Source organism: Danio aesculapii, chromosome 4 (assembly GCF_903798145.1).
Source record: "Danio aesculapii chromosome 4, fDanAes4.1, whole genome shotgun sequence".
Lineage (NCBI taxonomy): Eukaryota > Metazoa > Chordata > Actinopteri > Cypriniformes > Danionidae > Danio > Danio aesculapii.
Genome location: NC_079438.1, coordinates 17,440,103 through 17,462,385, shown reverse-complemented (window position 1 = coordinate 17,462,385; position 22,283 = coordinate 17,440,103). Strand labels below are relative to the sequence as shown.

The 22,283-nt window shown below is 39.8% G+C and overlaps 1 protein-coding gene and 1 pseudogene across 2 annotated transcripts; one reads left to right on the top strand and one right to left on the bottom strand.

The window, feature by feature from the left end:
* LOC130222042 (zinc finger protein 729-like) overlaps positions 1-22,283 on the top strand; it is a 632,497-nt pseudogene that overhangs the window by 223,475 nt on the left and 386,739 nt on the right.
* LOC130222100 (gastrula zinc finger protein XlCGF57.1-like) lies at positions 773-12,486 on the bottom strand. Of its 2 annotated transcripts, none has more exons than XM_056454729.1 (3): positions 12,399-12,486; positions 11,777-11,899; positions 773-3,201 (listed from the first exon to the last, which is right to left on the bottom strand). In XM_056454729.1, exons 2-3 carry the CDS (start codon positions 11,829-11,831, stop codon positions 1,901-1,903), a joined length of 1,356 nt encoding a protein of 451 aa, XP_056310704.1. In that variant the 5' UTR covers positions 11,832-11,899; positions 12,399-12,486; the 3' UTR covers positions 773-1,900. The 2 variants fall into 2 exon arrangements, with proteins under 2 accessions (XP_056310704.1, XP_056310705.1); XM_056454730.1 differs by having other exon boundaries at positions 11,777-11,867; positions 12,399-12,484.

Genomic DNA, 22,283 nt, shown 5'->3' with positions numbered 1-22,283 from the left:
AAAAGGTGGCCATCTCCAGTTTGGAGATTTTTTTCATGAGTAATGGAATATGAGATTAAAAGATGGATCAGTGCAGCGGCAGCAGTAATGCAGATGATGTGACTGTCTGTTGTGGTGAAGGAGCTAAGTCGAAAGGCAATATTCTTAATTTACAGCTCAATCTAGGTTCCTACTCTCACCTATGGTCATGACTAAAAGGACAAGATCTCGGATACAACCGAACACATTTTACAAAGTGTTATGACCCGCTTGTTTGAGTCGCAACATAAAAGAGAAATGAGCCAACAAAATAGCCTGAATGCAAATCATTTATTATAAAATGTAACTCATAGAACAATCAATCAAAGCAACCAACAAATGTCTAGGGATAATAATGAAGATAAAGAACTCAGGATATAATCACAACAACACTTAAACTACGTAATGCAAAACAAAACCATAAGGTTAAAGAGTCAATAAGATGGCAGGACTTGTCATGAGGACTCCTGAGTAGCCACAGCGTCTTGGGGTAGCTAGCACAACATCCTTTTTTTTATACCCATTGATGAGTAATGCAGGCATCCAATCAGGATTTACCACATACTCCAATCTGGAGTCTTGGGATCATCACAGTGTATTAATATCGTAAAACTTAATACCTGTCGCTCTGCCTAAATCATAAAATATTCATCAGGTTTGTATTCTACTCAAAAAAGTAAATAAAGTAAACTAGAAAGAATCTTGAACCTAAAAGTAAAGAAACTTTACTAATAAAAGATGCAACATAGGACAATTGAATGGGTTTTCTAAAGTTGAGGCCCTGGTATACTGCAAACTAACTGTCCTGGAGCTCCACCTTTGATGTGCGGCGTCTTCCCATTGATGTTTCTCATTCAGGGAGTCAGACAGAGAACATCATCCAAAACAACACTAGCTACATGAATACACTGGAGAGTGGAGTACAGATGTATCCGCACCCGTACAATCACTTGCAAAGAGAGATTTTAAGCCGCAGAGGTGCTGTTTGCCAGATGTTTATAAAACTGTTCTTCTCTCAGCCGCCATCATTGTGTTTACGGTAAACGCGAGGAGAGCGACACATTTACAACCCCTCCTACTGCAGTGTAGGAGTGTTGGAAAAACAGTATGCCGTCACTCAGCCTTTTCAAACATTATTCAGACATTAAAACATCCTGTGCACGTGGGAAAATGTTTTGCTGTATTCATGTCATGTGTGCAACTTTTTGTCCAATTCTGTAGACACTGATCAGATCTGTACGGTTTCTCTCCAGTGTGAATCCTCTTTTGTGTTTTCAGATGTGTTAACCGATTAAACCTCGTCACAAAGTGAACACTTGTATGGTCTCTTCAGTGTGAATCGTCTGGTGCAGTTTCACTTTTAGAGCTGTAATAAAAGTCTTCTCACACTCAAGCACATATACTCTTTCACACCAGTGTGGATCTTCATGTGTTCATTAAGATTTGATGATCGGTTGAAACTCTTCCCACACTGACTGCATGTGAATGGTTTCTCTCCAGTGTGGGTCTTCATGTGTTTAAGGTCTGATGAGTTGTTGAAACTCATCCCACACCGAAGCTGCGGTCACACTAGAGTTTGAGCATGCGAAATTCTGTTGTATGGCGCTGCGAAAAGGAGCGGGATTAAACAAGATGATTAGACATTAAAAAAGTGAGCGATTGGTCCATATTTTAAATTTCTGTCCAGAGAGGTCATGTTTTGATCTTCGATTGGTCTCACACAGTCAAGTGATGCGATTTCGCTGGTCAGAATTCACAAAGCTTGATCTTTGCAAGGCAGTGAACTGCGAAACTTGACGCACAAACTTGCGTTTCCGGTCTGACGCATTAACGTGCGTATGAATGGAAGTCTAAGGGGAGAAAAGTCCAGTGTGATCGCGGCTCAAGTGCAAGTGAATGGTTTCTCTCCAGTGTGAATCCTCATGTGTAGCTTAAGGTTTGATGATTGCCTGAAACTCTTCCCACACTGAGTGCAAGTGAATGGTTTCTCTCCAGTGTGGATCCTCATGTGTAGATTAAAGTTTGATGATTGGCTGAAACTCTTCCCACACTGAGTGCAAGTGAATGGCTTCACTCCAGTGTGGATCCTCATGTGTAGATTAAGGGACGATGATTGTCTGAAACATTTCCCACACTGAGTGCATGTGAATGGTTTCTCTCCAGTGTGGATCCTCATGTGTAGATTAAGGGATGATGATTGGCTGAAACTCTTCCCACACTGAGTGCAAGTGAATGGTTTCTCTCCAGTGTGGATCCTCAGGTGTTGATTAAGGGATGCTGATTGGCTGAAACTCTTCCCACACTGAGTGCAAGTGAATGGTTTCTCTCCAGTGTGGTTCCTCATGTGTAGATTAAAGTTTGTTGACTGTCTGAAACTCTTCCCACACTGAGTGCATTTGAAAGGTTTCTCTCCAGTGTGGATCCTCATGTGTTGATTAAGGTGCGAAAAGCAGTTAAAACTCTTCCCACACTGAGTACATGTGAATGGTTTCTCTCCTGTGTGGATCATCATGTGTAGATTAAGGTTTGATGATTGGCAAAAACTCTTCCCACACTGAAGGCATTTGAATGGTTTCTCTCCAGTGTGGCTCATCATGTGCAGATTAAGGTTTGATGATTGGCAAAAACTCTTCCCACACTGAAGGCATTTGAATGGTTTCTCTCCAGTGTGGCTCATCATGTGTAGATTAAGGGATGATGAGCGGATGAAACTCTTCCCACACTGAGAGCATGTGAATGGTTTCTCTCCTGTGTGGATCATCATGTGTTCATTAAGGCGTGATGATTGGCTAAAACTCTTCCCACACTGAGCGCATGTGAAAGGTTTCTCTCTAGTGTGGATCATCATATGTTTATTAAGGTGTGATGATTGGCTGAAACGCTTCCCACACTGAGTGCATGTGAATGGTTTCTCTCCTGTGTGGATCATCATGTGTTGATTAAGGCGTGATGAGTGGCTAAAACTCTTCCCACACTGAGTGCATGTGAATGGTTTCTCTTCAGTGTGGATCCTGATGTGAATCGTAAGATCGCCTTTACTTCCAAAACTCTTTCCACAATGAGTGCAGGTGAAACAATTCTTGTCTCTCCTTTTTAAAATACCATCAGTCTGTAAATGAGTTTTTTCCTCAATTTTGATATAATGTTCCTCCTCTTTATTCCCCTCATTCTCTTCAATTAGGTCTGAAAAAAAAAAAAGTTTTCATTAAGTCTTAAAAACTCTAATCAAAAGCTGAAAAGTGAGGAGACACTGGAAACATTGGCTACACACACTGTAATTTTGATGCACATTAAAATAAATCAGACCATATTTTGTTTGGTCCATTAACGTGTACACATTTAAGCAGATTCAATCCAATTTATCTTTGTTTATCTAGTGCTTTTACAATGTAAATTGTGCCAAAAGACACTAAATTGTGCTAAATTGAAACTGTCAGTCTATTTGTATTTAGAGGATATATGAACAGTATCATCTACCAATACCATACCCATCCTCAAATTCAAATACAACGCCCACCAGATAGCAGACTTAAGTACAATATGTGTGCAAGGCTGCTCTGAGATTAGATACACTGTAGTGATGGGAAGTTCAGATATTTAACATGGATGTTAGGACTCAACATAACAAAATTATCTAGCCAGCAATAGCAATTTAATCATCACCATGATCTGAAAAATGTTTTACAGTAAAGTTTTGCAACCCAACTTAAGCATGATTCGCTTATTTAAATTCCATTACGATTTTCAGTTATGAAATAAACTTTTTTTTTTTTTTTTTCATCAGATCCTCTCATTTAAGCCCTCGGTTTACCCGCAGTGCTGTTGTTCGTGTTCGGTTCACTGAATCACGCATGCGCAGAATCATCGGTTCCCCTTCGGATGGGGAACTTCAGTGCTATAGTGGATTTATTCCACTTATGGGAATTTCGTTCAGAAAACTAATTGTCTGAAAGAGTATGTAAACGGGCCAATGAAATGCCAATGAATTAGCAGTGTCAGCTTGCGCACCTGATGCTTGTTGCAATCCATTTAGCAATAAAAAGCACAAGAAAAGCAAGGAGAGGCATGGTTTATCCCCCAGCCCCGCAGCCGGACCAACTAGATGGGTGAATATGGAGGAAAAAAGGCAAGACCTTCTAGCCTCCCATCCCTTTCTTCCCGGAAGTGCACAGTGGGCTCACACAGTCTTGGAGGGCACTCTTATCTGCCCGTTTTGCGAGCGCCTCCGCCTCACCACCCTTGATGGTGGAGCAGCCAGGGTGTACGGGTCGATTCTCCAGATTGTACGTGTCAGTGCAGGCTCGCATGGTGCCTCTTCTGCTGGAGTTTGCCTCGTCTCCCATCCAAAGCGTGTCAGTTTTCTGCCTCCCCGGAGCCAGAGCCAACACAGCCGAGGGCCAGGCTGCCTCCACCCTGCACACTAGGTTCCATGCACGTGCGCTGGCCCAGCTGCACAAGAGTAGTTCCAAGCCAGGCCTGTTACAAGCCCCGCACTGCAGCCGACTGAGCTCCACAGACCTCAAGTCCGCTGTGTGTGCCCTGAGAAGGACGATGGCCACATTAGTGGTCCAGGAGCGCCACCTCGGTCTAAAACCTGGCAAAGATATGCACAGAGTCGACAAAGTTCGCTTTCTTGACTCCCCTATATCCCAGGCTGGCCTGGTCGATGACACCGCCGGTGAATTCACCCAAGAATTCACAGCAGTGCAGTTGGATATGATAGGAGTTATATATCGGCAGGGATGTAAGATCGGGGGGCTGTGTGTTGCGGGAATGCAGCTGCTGCCTGTGGAAAGGAACCCAGTTGCATTGGCATATCAATCGCCTATAGCTGTTGGCAGTGTTCCTCGCTCTCCACCATTTTTTTTCCGGTGCTGGAGCAGCAGCACGTGCTGGTCAGGACGGAAAGCACAGTGGCGTATATCAACCGCATGGGGGGTATTCGCTCTCGCCGCATGTCTCAGCTTGCCCGCCGTCTGCTCCTCTGGAGTCAACTCGGCTGAAATTGCTGCACGCCATTCACATTCCAGGCGAGCTCAACTGTGCAGCTGCCGTGCTCTCACGGCAGTCTTTACGTCTCAGAGAATGAAGACTCCACCCCGAGTTCGTTCAGCTGATATGGGCACGATTCGGGGAAGCCCAGATCGATCTGTTTGCTTCCCTCGACAACGCTCATTGCCAGTTGTTTTTTTTTTCCTGACTAAGGGCTCTCTCGGCACGTATGCACTGGCCCACATCTGGCCCCGGAGCATGCGCAAATATGCATTTCCCCCAGTGAGCCTGCTCGCGCAGTTACTGTGCAAGGTCATGGAGGACGAGGAGCATGTCTTGTTAGTTGCACACCTCTAGCCAAAGCGGACCTGGATGTCAGAACTCTCCCTCCTCGTGACCTACTCTCTCAGGGACAGGGCACCATATCTGGCACCCTTTGGAACCTCCACGTGTGGTCCGTAGACGCGAGGAAGACTTAGGTTACCTACTGACTGCGGTGGTTAATACTATCACTCAGGCTAGAGCCTCCTCTACTAGGTGCACCTACGCCCTGAAGTGGAGTTTATTCACTGAATGGTGCATCTCTCGCAGAGAAGACTACCGAAATTGCCAGATCAGCGTTGTGCTTTCTTTCCTCCAAGAGAAGCTGGAGAGCAGGCTGTCGCCCTCCACCCTCAAGGTTACGTGGCTACTCTCTCCGCTCATCATGATGCGTTGGCTGGCAGCACCTTGGGAAGGCATAACCTCATCATCCGGTTCCTTAGGGGCGCTAGGCGAATTAATCCACCCGCCCTCCTCTCATGCCCTCTTTGGATCTCGCCTGTGTTCTCACGAGCCTGCGTACAGATCCCTTCGAACCACTCGATTCAGTATCTTTAAGATTTCTGTCCCTGAAGACAGCTCTGCTGATCGTGTTGGCATCGATTAAGAGGGTCAGGGACCTGGAGGCATTTTCGGTCAGTGACTTGTGCCTGGAATTCGGGCCAGCTTACTCACATGTTATCTTGAGACCGGGATTTGTGCCCAAGGTTCCTACCACACCATTTAAAGACCAGGTAGTGAACCTGCAAGCGCTGCCCCCGGAGGAGGCAAACCCAGCCCTTTCATTACTTTGTCCAGCTCGTGCTTTGCGAATTTATCTGGACCGCACTCAGAGCTTTAGATCATCTGAGCAGCTCTTCGTCTGTTATGGTGGTCGGCAGCAGGGAAGTGCCGTTTCAAAACAGAGGTTGGTTCACTGGATAGTGGATGCCATCTCCCTCGCTTACCAGAACTAGGGTGAGCAGTGTCCCCCGAGAAGTGCGTGCGCACTCCACTCGGAGCATCGCATTCTCTTGGGTGCATGCACGCGGCACCTCTCTAACAGACATCTGTAGAGCTGCGGGCTGGGCAACACCCAATATATTTGCAAGGTTTTACAATCTGCGAGTGGAGCCGGTTTCCTCAAGGGTATTAGGGAACCCTTGATGATTGAGGAAACAACTTGATTAAGGTGTTAAAACACGCTTGCTGCGCTATTCTCTCTAACACGGAGATACGTGTGCTTATTCACTCTGTCAGTAAAGTTCCCCGCTTAGGTGAGCCCTGCAGAGATTCCTACGAGGCCCCCAGCACTGACTCAGCGGAGGAGTCACTCGCTGGCCCATTACGTTGAAGTTCTGCCCTCTGGTCAGCCCGCGTTTGGGTATAAGTGCCTGCTATGTGTGATCCCCACTAGGCGATCCCATATGCATGTTCAGCTACGGTGCAGTCCTTGCTAACAGGTGAACCCGTGTCTTCCCTCTCCGCTAACTATATATATATATATATATATATATATATATATATATATATATATATATATATATATATATATATATATGCGTACTCCCCCTTCTCAGGGCTAGTCCATATACTCTTTTGCCACCATATCTACCCACTTGGGTAGCAGGTGGCCTCCGCAGCATCCTCTCTATCGGGACTGCACTCTTTCCCAACAGACTGTCGCATTTAAATTCCTAGAAATTATCTAGACGCTTGCGGCTCCTGAAAAAAAATATCTATATCCGTAAATCTTCTGTGCTTTTTATTGCTAAATTGATTGCAACAAGCATCAGGTGCGCAAGCGGACGCTGCCAATTCATTGGCATTTCATTGGCTCGTTTACATACTCTTTCAGAAAACTGGCTTTCTGAATGAAATTCCCATAAGTGGGATTAGCATTTCCGTTCCCTCCACCTTGGGGAACGAAGGTTAGTTCAGTAACCAGAGCGTTCACCACTTCTCAAATTTGATATTAGTGTTACTGTTCTAATAACTGAATGAGAATATATATTGGATTATTTCGAGTCAGAGGTGGGTATTAGGCTAGTTAAAAAGCAAGTTTGTGGATAAGTGCTTACTGGGGAAGTGAATTGTTTCAAATGATTCAGTTTGCTTTGGTGAACTTTTTAACCTGATCTGAAGTGAAATAAAACCCATCATTGGGCACAAATGCAGGGCTCGACAGTGCGACCATTTCGCTCGCATTTGCGACTAAAAATAGACGTGTGCAAGCTGGAAAATGTATTTAGTCGCACATGTGCAATTTTTTTAATGAGCGTTATTGATTACTTAAATCACTCGACCACGGTAAAACAACAAGCTCTTCACACTAAGTTATGGTGTATTATGTTGAAAATCTGTTGTGACTGAAGCACATGCTGACCCCATCAACAACGGCTACAATACGGCCATGGATGGCATATCGTGATGCATACAGTGTAAAGCCTGGTTTATACTACTGCGTTAAGTGATCGGCGTGACCAACGGCGCAAGCCTTGAAATGTAGGCATGCATTTATATTCTGCGCGCTGTCTCTGTTGCTCTGCAATAACACTTCCGAAACGCTAGCTTGCAGTAGGTGTCTATGTTTCTCTGTGTCGAGTTCCTTCGCTGGTGTTTTGTTTTTTCTGAACGCTTCCTTAAAATGTACAAGTGGCTCAAATTCGCTCATTTTGAGGCGGGAACCGGCAGACGTGCAACAACTTTAATCATAAGGTAAACACAAAACAGCAGTCTCCATCCGGAGCTCCTTCACGGGACTCCACACTTGTAAACACCTGCTGCATCATGCTCACGCATCTCTCACCTACGCCCACACTCATCAGCGCTACCAAGCCAACCAATCACAGAGGTTGCGATACGTGTACGCATTACATTTTTTGAGAGGTGCACATCAGCCTCAACCTCCGACGGCCACGGCGTCCACATGTAGGCTGCGCTGCAGCATATGCATGCGCTTGACGCAGAAGTATAAATCAGCCTTAAGACCCAATTCAACATTAGTGCTTCCCACACAGACTTTACCTGGGCGGCCCGGTTCTGTGTTCGCGAGAAACTGGGAACACTCCGCCACAGACTCACATGCAGACCCACAGAGATGCACTGGATACAGAACTGCTGTCTGACTTTGGTAATTTAGTTGCTGTGAGAAAAGCACGAGGACACGTGGAAAAGATAAGCCTTTTACTAAATTGACTGGCCAAGCTTATTATTTGGGGTGACAATACATCCTCTTTTTCCAGGACATGTCCAAGATTCTGCTTTCGATATTAACGTTAATTGTATTAGTTTTTGCTTTATTCACAAACTTTGGCCGGTGCGTCTTAATCTCTCAGCAGCACCAACACAACAGCATTAAGAGAGAGTAGGAAGAGAGAGAGAGAGAGAGAGAGAGAGAGAGAGGAAGAGAGAGAGAAAGAGAGAGAAAGAGCAGATTTGACCTGTCAGTGGTGCACATGAATAATAAGACTTTTTTACTTAAACACACTGAAAAGAAACAGTGCCATTTAAAAGGTGTTAAATGTTAAACCTTTTATTTTTCTATTAAATAAGTAGTAGTCATTAAGACATTATTCTGTTGCTGAAAGCCACTAGTTTAATAGAGAGGATGGTGTTACTTTGGGGCAAAAGGAAACTTTCGAGGCATTTCGATATTCAGCTTTTCTTTCAAAAGCCCAGAAAGATAAAGGGCTCAGATAAACAGTCAGCTTTGCACATGAGTTTGTACTTGTGTCTTTCTTTACATTGTCATACTTTTCCCATGTTGGAAGTAGGGTGGAATATATTATGCAAAAAAAATCTATTTTGATAAAATTATTCTTAAAAGTCAATATTTTGTGTGATGTGGAGAAAAGGTGTGTTTCAATCTAGGTACTGCAAGTATATTTCATAGCATATTCAAGACAATATGTACAATATATATTATTATATAATTAACAATATTTTCTTGCCCAGTGATGGGTTGCAGCTGGAAGGGCATTCGCTGTGTAAAACAATATTTTGTTTGGGACAATTGATAGCCATACTTTACTTATGATACAAATACAGATTAAATAGCTATGGTCATGTGAATGTTTGCACTAACCATTTATTCATTCGTTTTCTTTTCAGCTTAGTCCCTTTATTAATCAGGGGTTGCCACAGCGGAATGAACCGCCAACTTATCTAGCATATGTTTTACACAGCGGATGCCCTCTCAGCCATAACCTAACACTGGGAAGTACCCATACACTCCCGAAATCACACATACACAATATGGCCAATTTAGCTTATTCAATTCACCTATAGCGCATGTCTTTGGACTGTGGGGGAAACCGGAGTGCCCAGACGAAACCCACGCCAACACACAAACTCCACACAGAAATGCTAACTGACCCAGCCAAGACTCGAACTGGTGACCGTTTTGCTGTGGGGTGATTGCGCTACCCACTCCGCCACAGTGATGCCCTGCACTAACCATACTGCACATTTGTATCAACTTAACAATAACTTAATAATAACTCCCTATTTCTGCTTTTTTTCAGCATGAAAGTGGATAAAAAAAAAATTTCAAAAAGAAGCTGCCTAGGCTTGAGTTTGACGTTTAAAGTGGCCTTTATTATAGTAATTTGATCCCAGTCCTGCTGTGGACCACTAGCTATACTCCATACGGCTTCAATTATAAATAAATATTATTTAAGCTGTCATTACAGTAAAATTAAACATATTGTACTTATTGTATTCAAATGAATGAAACTGCTTTGCTTTAAACATCTCCTTTTGTACATTTTTTACACAACAACACTATTTATTTTATATATTTTCACTGCACTCCTAAACTTCTTTAATGTGCTCCAACTTAGGAGCACATGTGCGCCTTCTGAAAAAAGTAAGCATCAAGCCCTGAAATGTGTTAAAGTAATAGTTTTAAGTGCCTTTAATGCTGTCACCATGCTGCTGTCATTTCCACTCTTTGTTTTTGTCGTGAGAGTAACAGCGAGGACTGACTTTGAGAGTTGAAACGTCTCGATGGCAGCAGGATTACAGACTCTGAGGTGCCGTACGGTATGGGTCAAACACCTGCAGCGTGAATTAGATTTACTTCTAAACGGCTTACAGTAAGACTGTGTATTATATAAATTGACAAATACCAAAACGAAGGAGGTTTTTGCTATGATTTTAGTTAGTTTCAGTTAATTTTGTATGTACACAATACAGTTTTAGTTATTTTTAGTTAAAAAAAACTCTTTATGTTTATTTCAGTTATTGAAAATTATTTGAAATTTTACACAGACACAAATTTATCCTCGAAAGTGTGGCATGAGAGTGATGCATATGTTGGGAGGATTTTTTTTTTTTTTGCACGTGCGATCAATTCCTGATCCTTTGCAAAAAAATTTTCATCAAAAGACAGGTAATTTAATTACTTTGGTGTGATAAAATGTGTTAAATGAATGTTATTTAAAAAAAAAAACATATATACCTATTAAAACTGTAAAACAGAATAAATTTCATGGTCTAATTGTAAATAAAGGAAATTAGTCATTTCATTTTTAAATTGAGTTTTATTGATCTGAAACTTTTAATTACATTTTATTTTCTTTTAAATAATAAAAGTTGCATCAGATTAAAACGAACCTGAATACCCACGTGAACAGGGCCATAATGACTTTTTTTTTTTTACATTGAAACAATTGGACAATGTCTTCTGTCTACATGTCAGGCAAATGCATTAGGGAAAAAAACAAAACAAAAAAACTGCGTTTATACTGTAATATCGTGACTATATTTAAATATTGACCGTGGGCCACAAATATCATAATCGTTATGATTATTGTTATAATAAAATAAATGAAGTAGCCTACCCAGTATAAAATAACAGTAGCAGACCTAACTTTATAGCTACAGCTCGGCAGAGTCAGCACGGGTATAAAAACGGGTGGTTTTATTCCTGATGAGAATATTTATTTTTGTCAGACTTCACAAATAGGTGGAGAAAGCCCAGCTGATTTTGCTTTATTGATCCTGTAGTAAAGCAATAATGAACCGGTTTAAATATTTCTGCATAATGTGTTGAAAAACTACATTTTGACAAAACTTAAACCCAAAAGATTCATGGCTTTGAAAAAAACAATTGGGACTGAAGCCCATAGCGGTAAAGTTGGTTTTATATTTGCACATTCAGACTTTCCTCTTAATAATATAATTTCATTAAAATATTATTTGCAAACTCAAAATAGCGAAATCATATTAGAAGCAAATGATTATCAATGTACAACATTGTTCACAGTCAAATACACAGTGTTAATGTTGTTTAAGTCATACTTGCATGCTAATTCTGATCGACTATTCAAAGTAACATGGTAAACAATATAGAGACTGCTAAATGAACGAATGTGCTAATATAAAACCAACTTTACCTCTATCTGAAGCCCCAGATGCCCAACAACCCCCGCGCTGCCCCAGATCAGTATTAAACACCAACCTATTTGTTGTTCAGAGTCTTCATTTTTAATTTCGCAGGGTTCTGGATCGCTCATGTTCTTGCTGTCCTTCAATTAAGTCTTCAACGTAGCCTGATGGGAATATTTTAGTGTTTATAGTTAACCTGGAGGAGGAGACAATTATTCTAATTACATGCAGTTTGCATACATTTATATTTTAATGCCATATCAGCAGCACTGGCTATATTCATGGCAACACTTGTATTAAATATTCAATATATAATTGACAATCATAACTCTTTCTGAAACATCATTGTTTTTTAAAACACACACAAACAACAACAACACTGATAAAGTCTTATAAGCTCTAGTAGAAATACATGAAAAAAAAGGATATTTAAGACCTGCTTAAAAAAAGATTTAAGACCTACAACACACTATTTTAGTAAATTTAAGACTTTTTACGGCCGAAAGTTTTTAAGACCCTGCAGAAACCCTGTAGATAACCCGCGAGTTACGGATTACAGAAGTGTTTACAGCGTAGCATCGAGCTAAAAACAAGAGAGTATATTAGCATTAAGCACACATGTAAAAGCAGTTCAAGCCGCAAGATAATTTCAGCAAATCTGCGAACGCTACAAAGGTCAGATATAATACACTTACTTTGAATAGACGCACAACACTCGTAACATAAGTGGAATTAAAGGAATTAAACAGCAAACAGCAAAGCTCTGCACTCTTCACTCTCCGCCTCAGACTGAGCGCCATGGGCGGGACATTTGCCTGCACGCTGATCAGCGAAAGCTCATTGGCTGCCTGTATATGGCTCAGAGAAAGCTGATTGGCTGCCTGTAGGCGCTCAGGCAGACTGTATCTCAATCAGTCTCTTGACAACAGAGGAAAGGAAACATTTGTGGAGAGAAGAGAAATTTGTCTTCTTCTTCAGTCTCTTCAGAGGAATATAACATTGTTTCTGTGCAGTCCCCGATTGTATAATACCTTCAGTCAAGCCTGGCCCTAAAGTTTTATACATTATTTTATATTTGACTGCACAAATCTTCTCAGTACATGTCAAACAAAGACATTCACTCAATTACTAATAGATCTCAGATTTATTTACCTGTTAGCGTGAGTTTTTGGAATAATATATTTAGGTGACAGAATGACACGAGTTTTACATTAATTTCTCTTATATAATAAAGTTGGTGAAGTCTCTACTCATAACTGCTCTAAATCACAAACATTACTTCCTATTAATATCTGAGTCCAAATCCCATCCTCATAATTATGACCTCTTCTTGTCTATTTCTACAACTTCATAGGCTTATATAGGGTTTCTTTCTTCACATGAATCGTCGTCTTTGTTCCACGTTTCCTGCCATTCTTTAGCAATATCTTCAGTAATAATATTTATTTTACCTTTACTTACAGAAGCATTAAAGTGGTAGTTCACATAAAAATTACAATTCTGTCATTTCCTCATCCTCTACTTGTTCCAAACCTGTTTGAGTTTCTTCTGCTGAATGCAAATGATGAGAATACAGGAGCAAAAACAGCCACTATATGGGTCAACAGTTCCTACTTTGGCTGCTTTTTTCAACATTTTCTTGCACACAAAATATTCCTGGAACTCGATTACAATTGAACCACTAAAGTCACATGGACGGTTTTGACAATGTTTTTGGTTTCTTTTCTGGACTTTGAGCATCTCTGGACTCTTGCTGTCTATGACAGACGAGGGAGCTCTCTGATTTCATCTAAAGTGTCTTCATTTGCATTCTGAAGATGAGCAAAGTTCTCAGGGGATTGAAACAACAGGTAGAGGGACAATCGATCTTGAGTGCCTAGTGTACACTATAACGCACGGCTCCCATCAGTGCTGATATACAGACACATCGCACTGCTTTTATTTATTTATTTTTTTAATGCAATAACAACAGGCCATTACAACAAATAGAAATACAAAAACTGATAGAAGGCCACATCACACTGCTACCCGTGTGATATTACTCATTTATGCATTCATTTTCTTTACAGCTTAGTCCCTTTATTAATCAGGGCACAACTTATCCAGCACATGCTTTATGCAGTGGATGCCCTTCCGGCAGCAAACCATTACTGGGAAACATGCATACACACTCATTCACACCACATGTCTATGGACTTGGGGGAAACCAGAGCACCTGGAGGAAACTCACGTAAACATGGGGAGAACATGCAAACTCCACACAGAAATGCCGAATGACCCAGCTGAGGCTCGAACCAGCGACCTTCTTGCTGTGAGGGTGACCCACTGCACCACTGTGACGTCTCACATGTATAATTATTTGAGGTATAAACTGGTATTGGTGAAGAATTATGCTTACTAATGGTTATTTTTAAAACGTGTGAAAAGGCAGATTCAGATGTAATGATTGTAATGATCTGGGCAATCAAGCATGTATTGTTATAGACACCTTTGCTTTGTCTTAAGAGATGTAAGGCAGGTCCTGTTCATGTAATATGCTTTAGGCTATCAAGTTGGTATTGGCATGAACAGCTATACCTGTTAACAGGTTTCTTATATGTAAAATAGTCCTATTCAGTTAATGGTCTGGCCTATCAGGCAGTTATTACCACCCTGTCAAGGAAAGATTTGTGACAGGGACAATGACAAGGACATTTTTGGCTAAAGATAGCATTTATTCAGCACAGGTTATACTGCAGCTGGTAAAGTGTTTCCCTATTTAAGCTTTGTGCACAGTTTAAAAGCTATATTTTTAATTTTAAGTTTATATTAATTACTATTTCACTCTGACAGGGTGGACATGTTAAGCTTGACAACATTCATTTTCAAACACAACATGAGGAAAAATAGGAAACATAAGTGTAGATATTTACTGTGTGCACAGCAGATGTTTTAACCTCTAAAGAAAAGCAAATTGGGCAGGGGGATGCTAATGCGTACATCAGAGTACATCTTAAAGGGGCATTTACCAACATCATGTCACGGTGGACAGCAATTTTAAGGACACGTGCAAAATGATTAATAATATTAAAATGATTTTTTTTGTCAAATAACTTGTTAAATATAAATAGAATATTTATAAATCTTTTTTTTAATTTGATCTAATTTACCTAATTTTTAGACTCGCTGAAGTTGTCTGAGCAGTGTGTGGGACATGGCAAAATCACATCTATTCAATGAAAGAATATGGCAAAAATTGACAAAAAAATATTTAAAACAAACAAAACACTTATAAATCTACCTGCATGTGTGTAAAGGTTTAACTAATTATATCAAAACTCAGAGTTTCATTATTGTGCATTATGTTCATATAGGACTGATTCAATCTTGTGGGACATCAAAGGCACTTTATAGCGATAATGACCCAGCTAGTGAAACTAAAACATGTAGTAGTAATGGGTACTTTTTACTTAAAGTGCACTTATTTAATGTTTGTTAATGTGTGCACAGAATGTGTGTGTAAAGTTTCTGCTCAAAACACTCATCAGATTATTTGTTATACTTTTCAGAATGTTGAGATTATCTGCTTTAAACACTAGTCTTAGTGGATTAAAAAGTTTAGAATTAAATTAAAATGTCTTAAAATGTTTATAATAAAGGTTTTGAAAGGTGTTGAACTCCAAATGCTGAATATATGTGTGTCTGTGAGAAAGTGGAAAACGAGGGAGAAATGTATCAATAAGTCATGACTGCAACAGTAAGTGGCAAAAACGCTAAACATAAAAGACTTTTATTTTGGCGTGACGTGTGACGTCATAAGGCCGCGCCGCTCCCGCACTGTAATTCGACCGGAGAAAGGTTTGTTTTAAAGCGTTTACATGAATATAAAGCGATTGATTAAAGTTTCAGATTTTTAAATTTTGTACCTGCTGTTATTATTTTAACCCTTTATACAACGTAGCACTGTTTTACTCACAGTAGTGAGGGCTATTGTTTGAACAACAGAAATGTGTGTAATAAGTGTTTTAATGAAGGTTTAATTTATTAAATAGCATAATGTCAGTCCATTCTAAGTATACATCACTATATAAGAAATGGAGTAATATTACTAGTTTTAGTCAGCTTAATTTGTGGCTATTGTTTCTTGCTCTGACTTTCTTTCTTTTTGTTAATTACTCTCATATAAAGAAACTGTTGAAGCAAGTGTTGAAGAGAATTATTTTTGTTCTGCTCATTGTTTTATTTATTTAACCAGGACATTTTTATTGTTTTGTTCATTTTAAACAGGATAAAGTGTCCAAACGCAGAGAAAAACTCCTGCTGAAGCGACTGATCTCCACACTGTTATAAAGATGGCGTTTATTAAAGAGGAGAGTGAAGATGTGAAGATTGAAGAAACATTCAGAGTCAAACAGGAAGATCTGCAGGAACAAACAGGTTGATTTTCATTCTCAAAGACCAACTCAGTCATTTGATCCTCATTCAGATATATTTTAATAATAAGAATACTAAATTAAATCCATCTTGCAGCCCTGAGTGTGCTGCCTAGTTCTCCTAAATGCACATAAGCACTCATTGAAAGACAGGAATGAGTTTCTTTCTTGTTATTTGTTCTCATGTCTTTTGTCATTAGTTTTATGTATTATTATTCTCTCATCTTCTCTACCTTCTGAAGGTTATTGCTTTTCCCGTTCTTCTACTGTTTATAAAGCGTCCTTGAGCACAGGGGCTATATTAAAAAAAAGTTAACTTGAGCTGAGGATTTTTGACCTACAGTATTCTCATAGAAGATATCTGCTATTACACTGATGGTGTTGACTTAGTACTTTCTATTTGCATATGTCACGTTGATCACAATTTCAACTTCTTTATGGGTTTAAACTAGTTTTTAGTAGTTGTTACTAGTTCTCACAGATAGTATCTGAGTTAGAATTACATAATTATTATAATAACTAATTACCCAGGCTATTGTGTTAAAACAGGGTTTCCACGGGGTCTTAAAAAGTCTTAAATTTACTGAAATATTGTGTTGTAGATCTTTAAATCTTTTTTTAAACAAGTCTTCATTTTCCTTTGTTCATGTTTTGCTAAACAATCTGGCTAAAATCCATACAATCACCAACAATCCATCTCAATAAAACTTTCAACTTTTTATTCAAAAAGGTCATTTTAACTCTATTTATCATAATGGTTTAATTATTTTCCTTACAATAACATTTGTTTAAAAGTGCTCCATGTATTTACTGCTGAGGACATTGACCTGAGAGATTGTTGTGCATAGATTTAGTTTATTATAGTTTTTAAAACTTTTAAAGCATTTGTTAATTGGTTTTTTTATTTTAAAGAAAGTTTATGTTGGAAAAAAGTGTGTGGACACAAGTAAAGCTTGCTTGTTTTTACACATTATTTAAGATCTTTTGCTAAGAAATATCTAAAATATTTAAATTTTTTTATTATTCATTCATTATTGTATTATTAAATGTATAAAATTATTATTATTATTTATTTTTTAATAGGGCAAATAAAATCCTTTCTATCTGGGCCATTTGAAAAATTCTTTAGCCCTTTATGAGTGTAAAATTTCATTCATAATGGTCTTAAAATTGTCTTTAAAAGTCTTAAATTTAACTTGGTGAAACCTGCAGAAACCCTGGTTTAAAGTATGTCAGAAAGCGTGGATGCCTCCAATTTTAAATATGCTGAATGAAATGGACACTAAAATAATTAATTATTATAAAACATTGTACAGTATTCTAAACTATATGATGTTGCTGTAGGACGACGTGAGACAGGAGGTTAAGTGAAAACTCAGAGTACTTAATCCCTGAAATGAGAGAAACTCTGGGTTTCCGTTTCAAGTCAAGCCTGTTTCTTAAAGAGAGGTAACTTTAACTCAGTCAGTTACCGTGGTAACTTGCTCTGTGAACCTAACCTGGTCGATAGCAGATTTTATTCTCTAAACTCTGAGTTTCTGTTGGTCTCCTCCGATGTTTTTTAAAGATGAAGCGGTATTTCTCACTTAGCCTTACGTTTCCAGCTACTTATTTTTATGTGCATTGTGGATAGGCTATGAGCATAAAAAAATCAGTTGAAACGTCATGATGCACATAACTTTTGAGAAAAGATAAACTCACGTAAACTACGCAAGCACTTTTACGGAACAAATTCCAGTATGTACATAAAAAAAGGTTTGTGATAAGAGATCATATGATGATGAAAATGTGTGTGAATGGACAAACCAGCAGACTGAGCACACTGTAAAACATCTGAAATGTTGTTTTGGTCATTCTAAAATGTTTCAGTATTAAAGTTATTAGATTATTAATTACCTCCAGAGCGTTGAATCGTGTCAAGAGCGTCTGTTCTCCGATTCTCATGTGTTGGCATTGTCCTCTGAGGTGAAAGTCATTTATTAAATAAAGAAAAGATTCATGTAGCTTCTTCTACCGCAGTAAATTCTGTTTTTACTGTTGATATTTGGCACCAGTTAGTCAGGAAGTGATGATTTTGTTCGCTTTGATTCATTGGCTGGAAACGCTAATTAATTCATTAATTTTCTTTTCGGCTTAGTGCCTTTATTAATTTGGGGTCACCACAGTGGAACGAACCGCCAACTTATCCAGCACATTTTTATGCAGCGGATGCCCTTTCAGCCACAACCCATCGCTGGGAAACATCCATTCACACTCATACAGTATGGACAATTTAGCTTACCCAATTTACCTATAGAACATGTCTTTGAACTTGATGGGGAAACCGGAGCACCCGGAGGAAACCCACACGAGCACGGGGAGAACATGCAAACTCCACAAAGAAATGCCAACTGACCCAGCCGAGGCTCGAACCAGCAATAATAGCATAAAATATTTGGCATTGCCAATCCACACTCTTTTTTCCAAGAATTCCTTTTTTATGCAAGGAATTTTCTTATCCCAGAGAAATGTAGAAATACAATTATTCAACTCCTTGAAAAATGACTTGGGAATAAAAACAGGCATGGTCTGAAATAGAAACAAAAATCATTGTAGTATTGTCATTTTAATGGAATTGATCTTCCCAGCCAAAGATAAAGGAAGGGTTGACCACTGTGTTATGTCTCATTTGGCTTTGTCTAATGTCGTTTTAACATTATTATTGAACAAATCCTTATATTTGCGTGTCACACTCACACCCAGATATACAAATTTATCAGGACTTACTGAAAATGGAAAGGATTGGAAGGACATTTGCTGTGCTCTATTATTGATAGGGAAAAAGAGACTCTTTGCTAGATTGACTTTGTTCCAGAAACATTTCAAATTTTGAAATTATTATAGAGCTTTTGGAATACATGTATCTGGATTGACAGAAAAAGAAGCAACGAAATGCAGTTTAGGTCTAACCAGCAGTGCAAAAGCAGCAAGTGCAGGACACAGGTATAAGTTATAATAAAGAGCAGAAAAACCATGGTGATATTTACAGATGAGATGGATGTACTATGAACATTATATACAGGTTGTATTAGCTATGAACAGAGATTTACAATAAGTGAATATATGTACAGGTTGATATTAATAATCAGAAGTGTGCAGATAGATAAACATAGAGGTAAAGTTGGTTTTATATACGCACATTCGGACTTTCCCCTTAATAATATCATATTATAAAAGTATTATTTGGAAACCCTCAATAGCGAAATCATATTAGCAGCCAATGACTATCAAAGTACAACATCGTTCACAGTCGAGTTAAACCATAGCCAATGAAGAGTCATAGCAAGGTTGATTGTTTACCGTCACTCTTCTTATTAGCATTTATGGTGAAAACTGCAATAATATAATAAAACAGTTTTCAGATATTGTTTTGACAGGTATTTGCACTTACATATCCATAACATAAACGGACTACAGTTCTCTTTGCAGTAGGAATTACACTAGCAAACAAACTTTTTTACAAAACGTATTTCTTTTTACAAAACAATCACTGACCTAATGTCTTTAACATGTCTAATGTTCAAAACATAAACTTAAGACATTGCCTCTATGGTGATTTTAAGCAGATGGTTTATTGTCCGAGAGAGCACATGTCTGACAAGGCTCCCACAAAGATCCAGGATCACTAGCAGGAAGTGACTTAACAGGAAGTTTGTCATAACGCAAAATAAAAGTATTCCTTTTTACACATGACGTAGATTCATTTATTAAATTATGAATATCACATTTTACACAGGGAATATGTATAAAAAATATTTAAAGAAGATATTTTAAAGTGAAACTTCTTAAAGGGCAACACAATCCCCATCTGACCTATGTAAGGTCACTATGAATTTCTGGACTATACCCCAATTTCCAGATCAGTCTTTGGGAAGAAACAGAACAACCTCTGAAATCGGCCTTTGAAAGGTTTTTATATTCCCTTGGTCAGTTGTTGAAACTACAACCTTTCTCACAAATCGATCCTTTGCTGAGAATACAGCAGAGACTCTGGCCATGGATCAATAGTTGCGAGCTATCTGCTTATTCCTGAGCAGAACTAGATCTCCCACTTGAAGGTTTCTGTGAGGTACTGTCCACTTTGGTCTGTGTTGCAAGCAAGGTAAGTATTTACGGCTCCAGCGTGTCCAGAACTGGTTTGCAAGCGCCTGAACTTGTCTCCATTGCTTTGTATACAGGTCCTTGTCAGAGAAATCTCCAGGGGGAGGTGAACTCTTGTCTTCTGTGTAAGGAGCACTGACGGTGAAAGTATGAATGGTTTTTGCGGGTCTGCCGACACAGGTAAGAGTGGACGTGCATTAATAATAGCAGTAACTTCTGCTAGTAGTGTGCAAAGAACTTCATGGGTTAAGCGAGGTTTTAGCTGCAGAAACATTGAATCTAAAATTCTTCTTGCAATACCAATCAGGTGCTCCCTTGGGCCTCCTATGTGAGAGCTGTGAGGTGGATTGAATTCCCAGCTGCATCCTTGCTCACTACCTCTGCACCATCTTGTCCATATCAAGTTCCTTGCATGCCCCAACGAAATTGGTACCGCAATCGGAGTGGAGCTGTTTTGCAGGGCCTCTAATTGCAAAGAACCGCCTGAGAGCATTTGTGCAACTTGATGCATCCATAGATTCAATGACCTCGATGTGTTCAGCTTTCGAGCTCATGTAGCCAAATATGATGGCGCACCTTTTGCTCTCTGCCTGTCCTCCTCTGGTGCCACCTAGTAGTGACAGACCCTTTTGTGTTGCTTTAATTACAACATTCGTTGCTTGGTCCATCTCATCTGGAGTATGTGGTAAGTCTCATCTGTGCCAACCCTTGCATTTGCTTGAAGGATTTTGCGATGTGAACTATAAATGCTAATCCTCTTACTAAAGAGGTGAAGGTGGAGAACCTTTGAAATCTGGTAGATATAAGTCCTGCTTCCTCCAGGTAAGTTGCACATGTTTGTATTTGAGGACGAATTTCTGCATCATTCTCAGGTTCAATTAGCTTAAACATCTCACTTGAATTAGTTTTTTTCTGCAGGTGGCTGTCAAAGGAAGGAGGGACCGGTGAACCAGGAAGTCTGTGCCAGGTATGATGCAGGTAAGGATCGCAACGCATGATCTGCTGGATTTTACACAGTAAAACGGTAGTACACAGTGCCATTGCTCAGGGGCCTCATGTATCAACACTGCATACACACAAAAGCTTTGCGTACGCCAGATTTCACGCTCATGTTTGGATTTACTAACGATAAAATGAACGTGTGCGTTGGTCCACGCCAACTTCATCTCTGGTGTACGTACATTTCTTGTGTGTGTTTGTTTTTTTCCATTGGCAACTCATAGAGGCAATTGTGTTAAATTGCACTCTACAAAGTATCTTTGAGCCGTGCCATGTCGGCTGTATGGGACGGGATCATCCGCATGTCTAGCAGGTATATAAGGTTTCAATACCATGCAGTTGACCAGCCAAACATTAAAGCGCAACTTGCAGCGATTGCTGGTTTTCCCAATGTAATTGGAGCAATCGACTGCACGCTCATTGCTATAAAGGCACCATCTTAGATTAGATTAGATTATATTCAACTTTATTGTCATTACACATGTACAAGTTCAAGGCAACGAAATGCAGTTTAGGTCTTACCAGCAGTGCAATAGCAGCAAGTGCAGGATACAGGTAAAAGAGTCAGTGAGGGGCAGAGTTCAAAAGGGAGACAGCTCTGGGGAAAAAGCTGTTCCTCAGTCTGCTGGTTTTTGTCCGGGGGAGCCTGAAGCGAGGAGAGAAAACAGTCTGTGAGCAGGGTGAGAGGAATCCTTAAGAATACTGTGTGCTCTGCGCAGACAGTGTTTCTTCTGGATGTCCTCAATGGCTGGCAGTGTGGTCCTTGTGATGCGTTGGGCCGTTTTCACCACCCGCTGCAGTGCCTTACGCTCAGCAACAGAGCAGCTTCCATACCAGACTGTGACGCAGTTGGTCAGGATTCTTTCTATTGTGCAGCAGTAGAAGTTCACCAAGACAGCTGATGAAAGTTGGTTTTTCTTAAGTTGCCTTAAGAAAAATAGGCACTCTGTAAATTCCTTCCAGGTCTTTCATCAGTTCTTCATCCAATGACTGAGCTGCTTGGGGGTGACACTGAATGGACCTGAAGCG

Excerpts from the sequence above, each read along its gene's own strand:
- LOC130222100 (XM_056454729.1), bottom strand. The coding sequence starts at position 11,831 with ATGAGCGATCCAGAACCCTGCGAAATTAAAAATGAAGACTCTGAACAA. Across the intron at positions 3,202-11,776 it reads AGACTCTGAACAACAAATAG|ACCTAATTGAAGAGAATGAG; the intron begins GTTGGTGTTTAA and ends TTTTTTTTTCAG.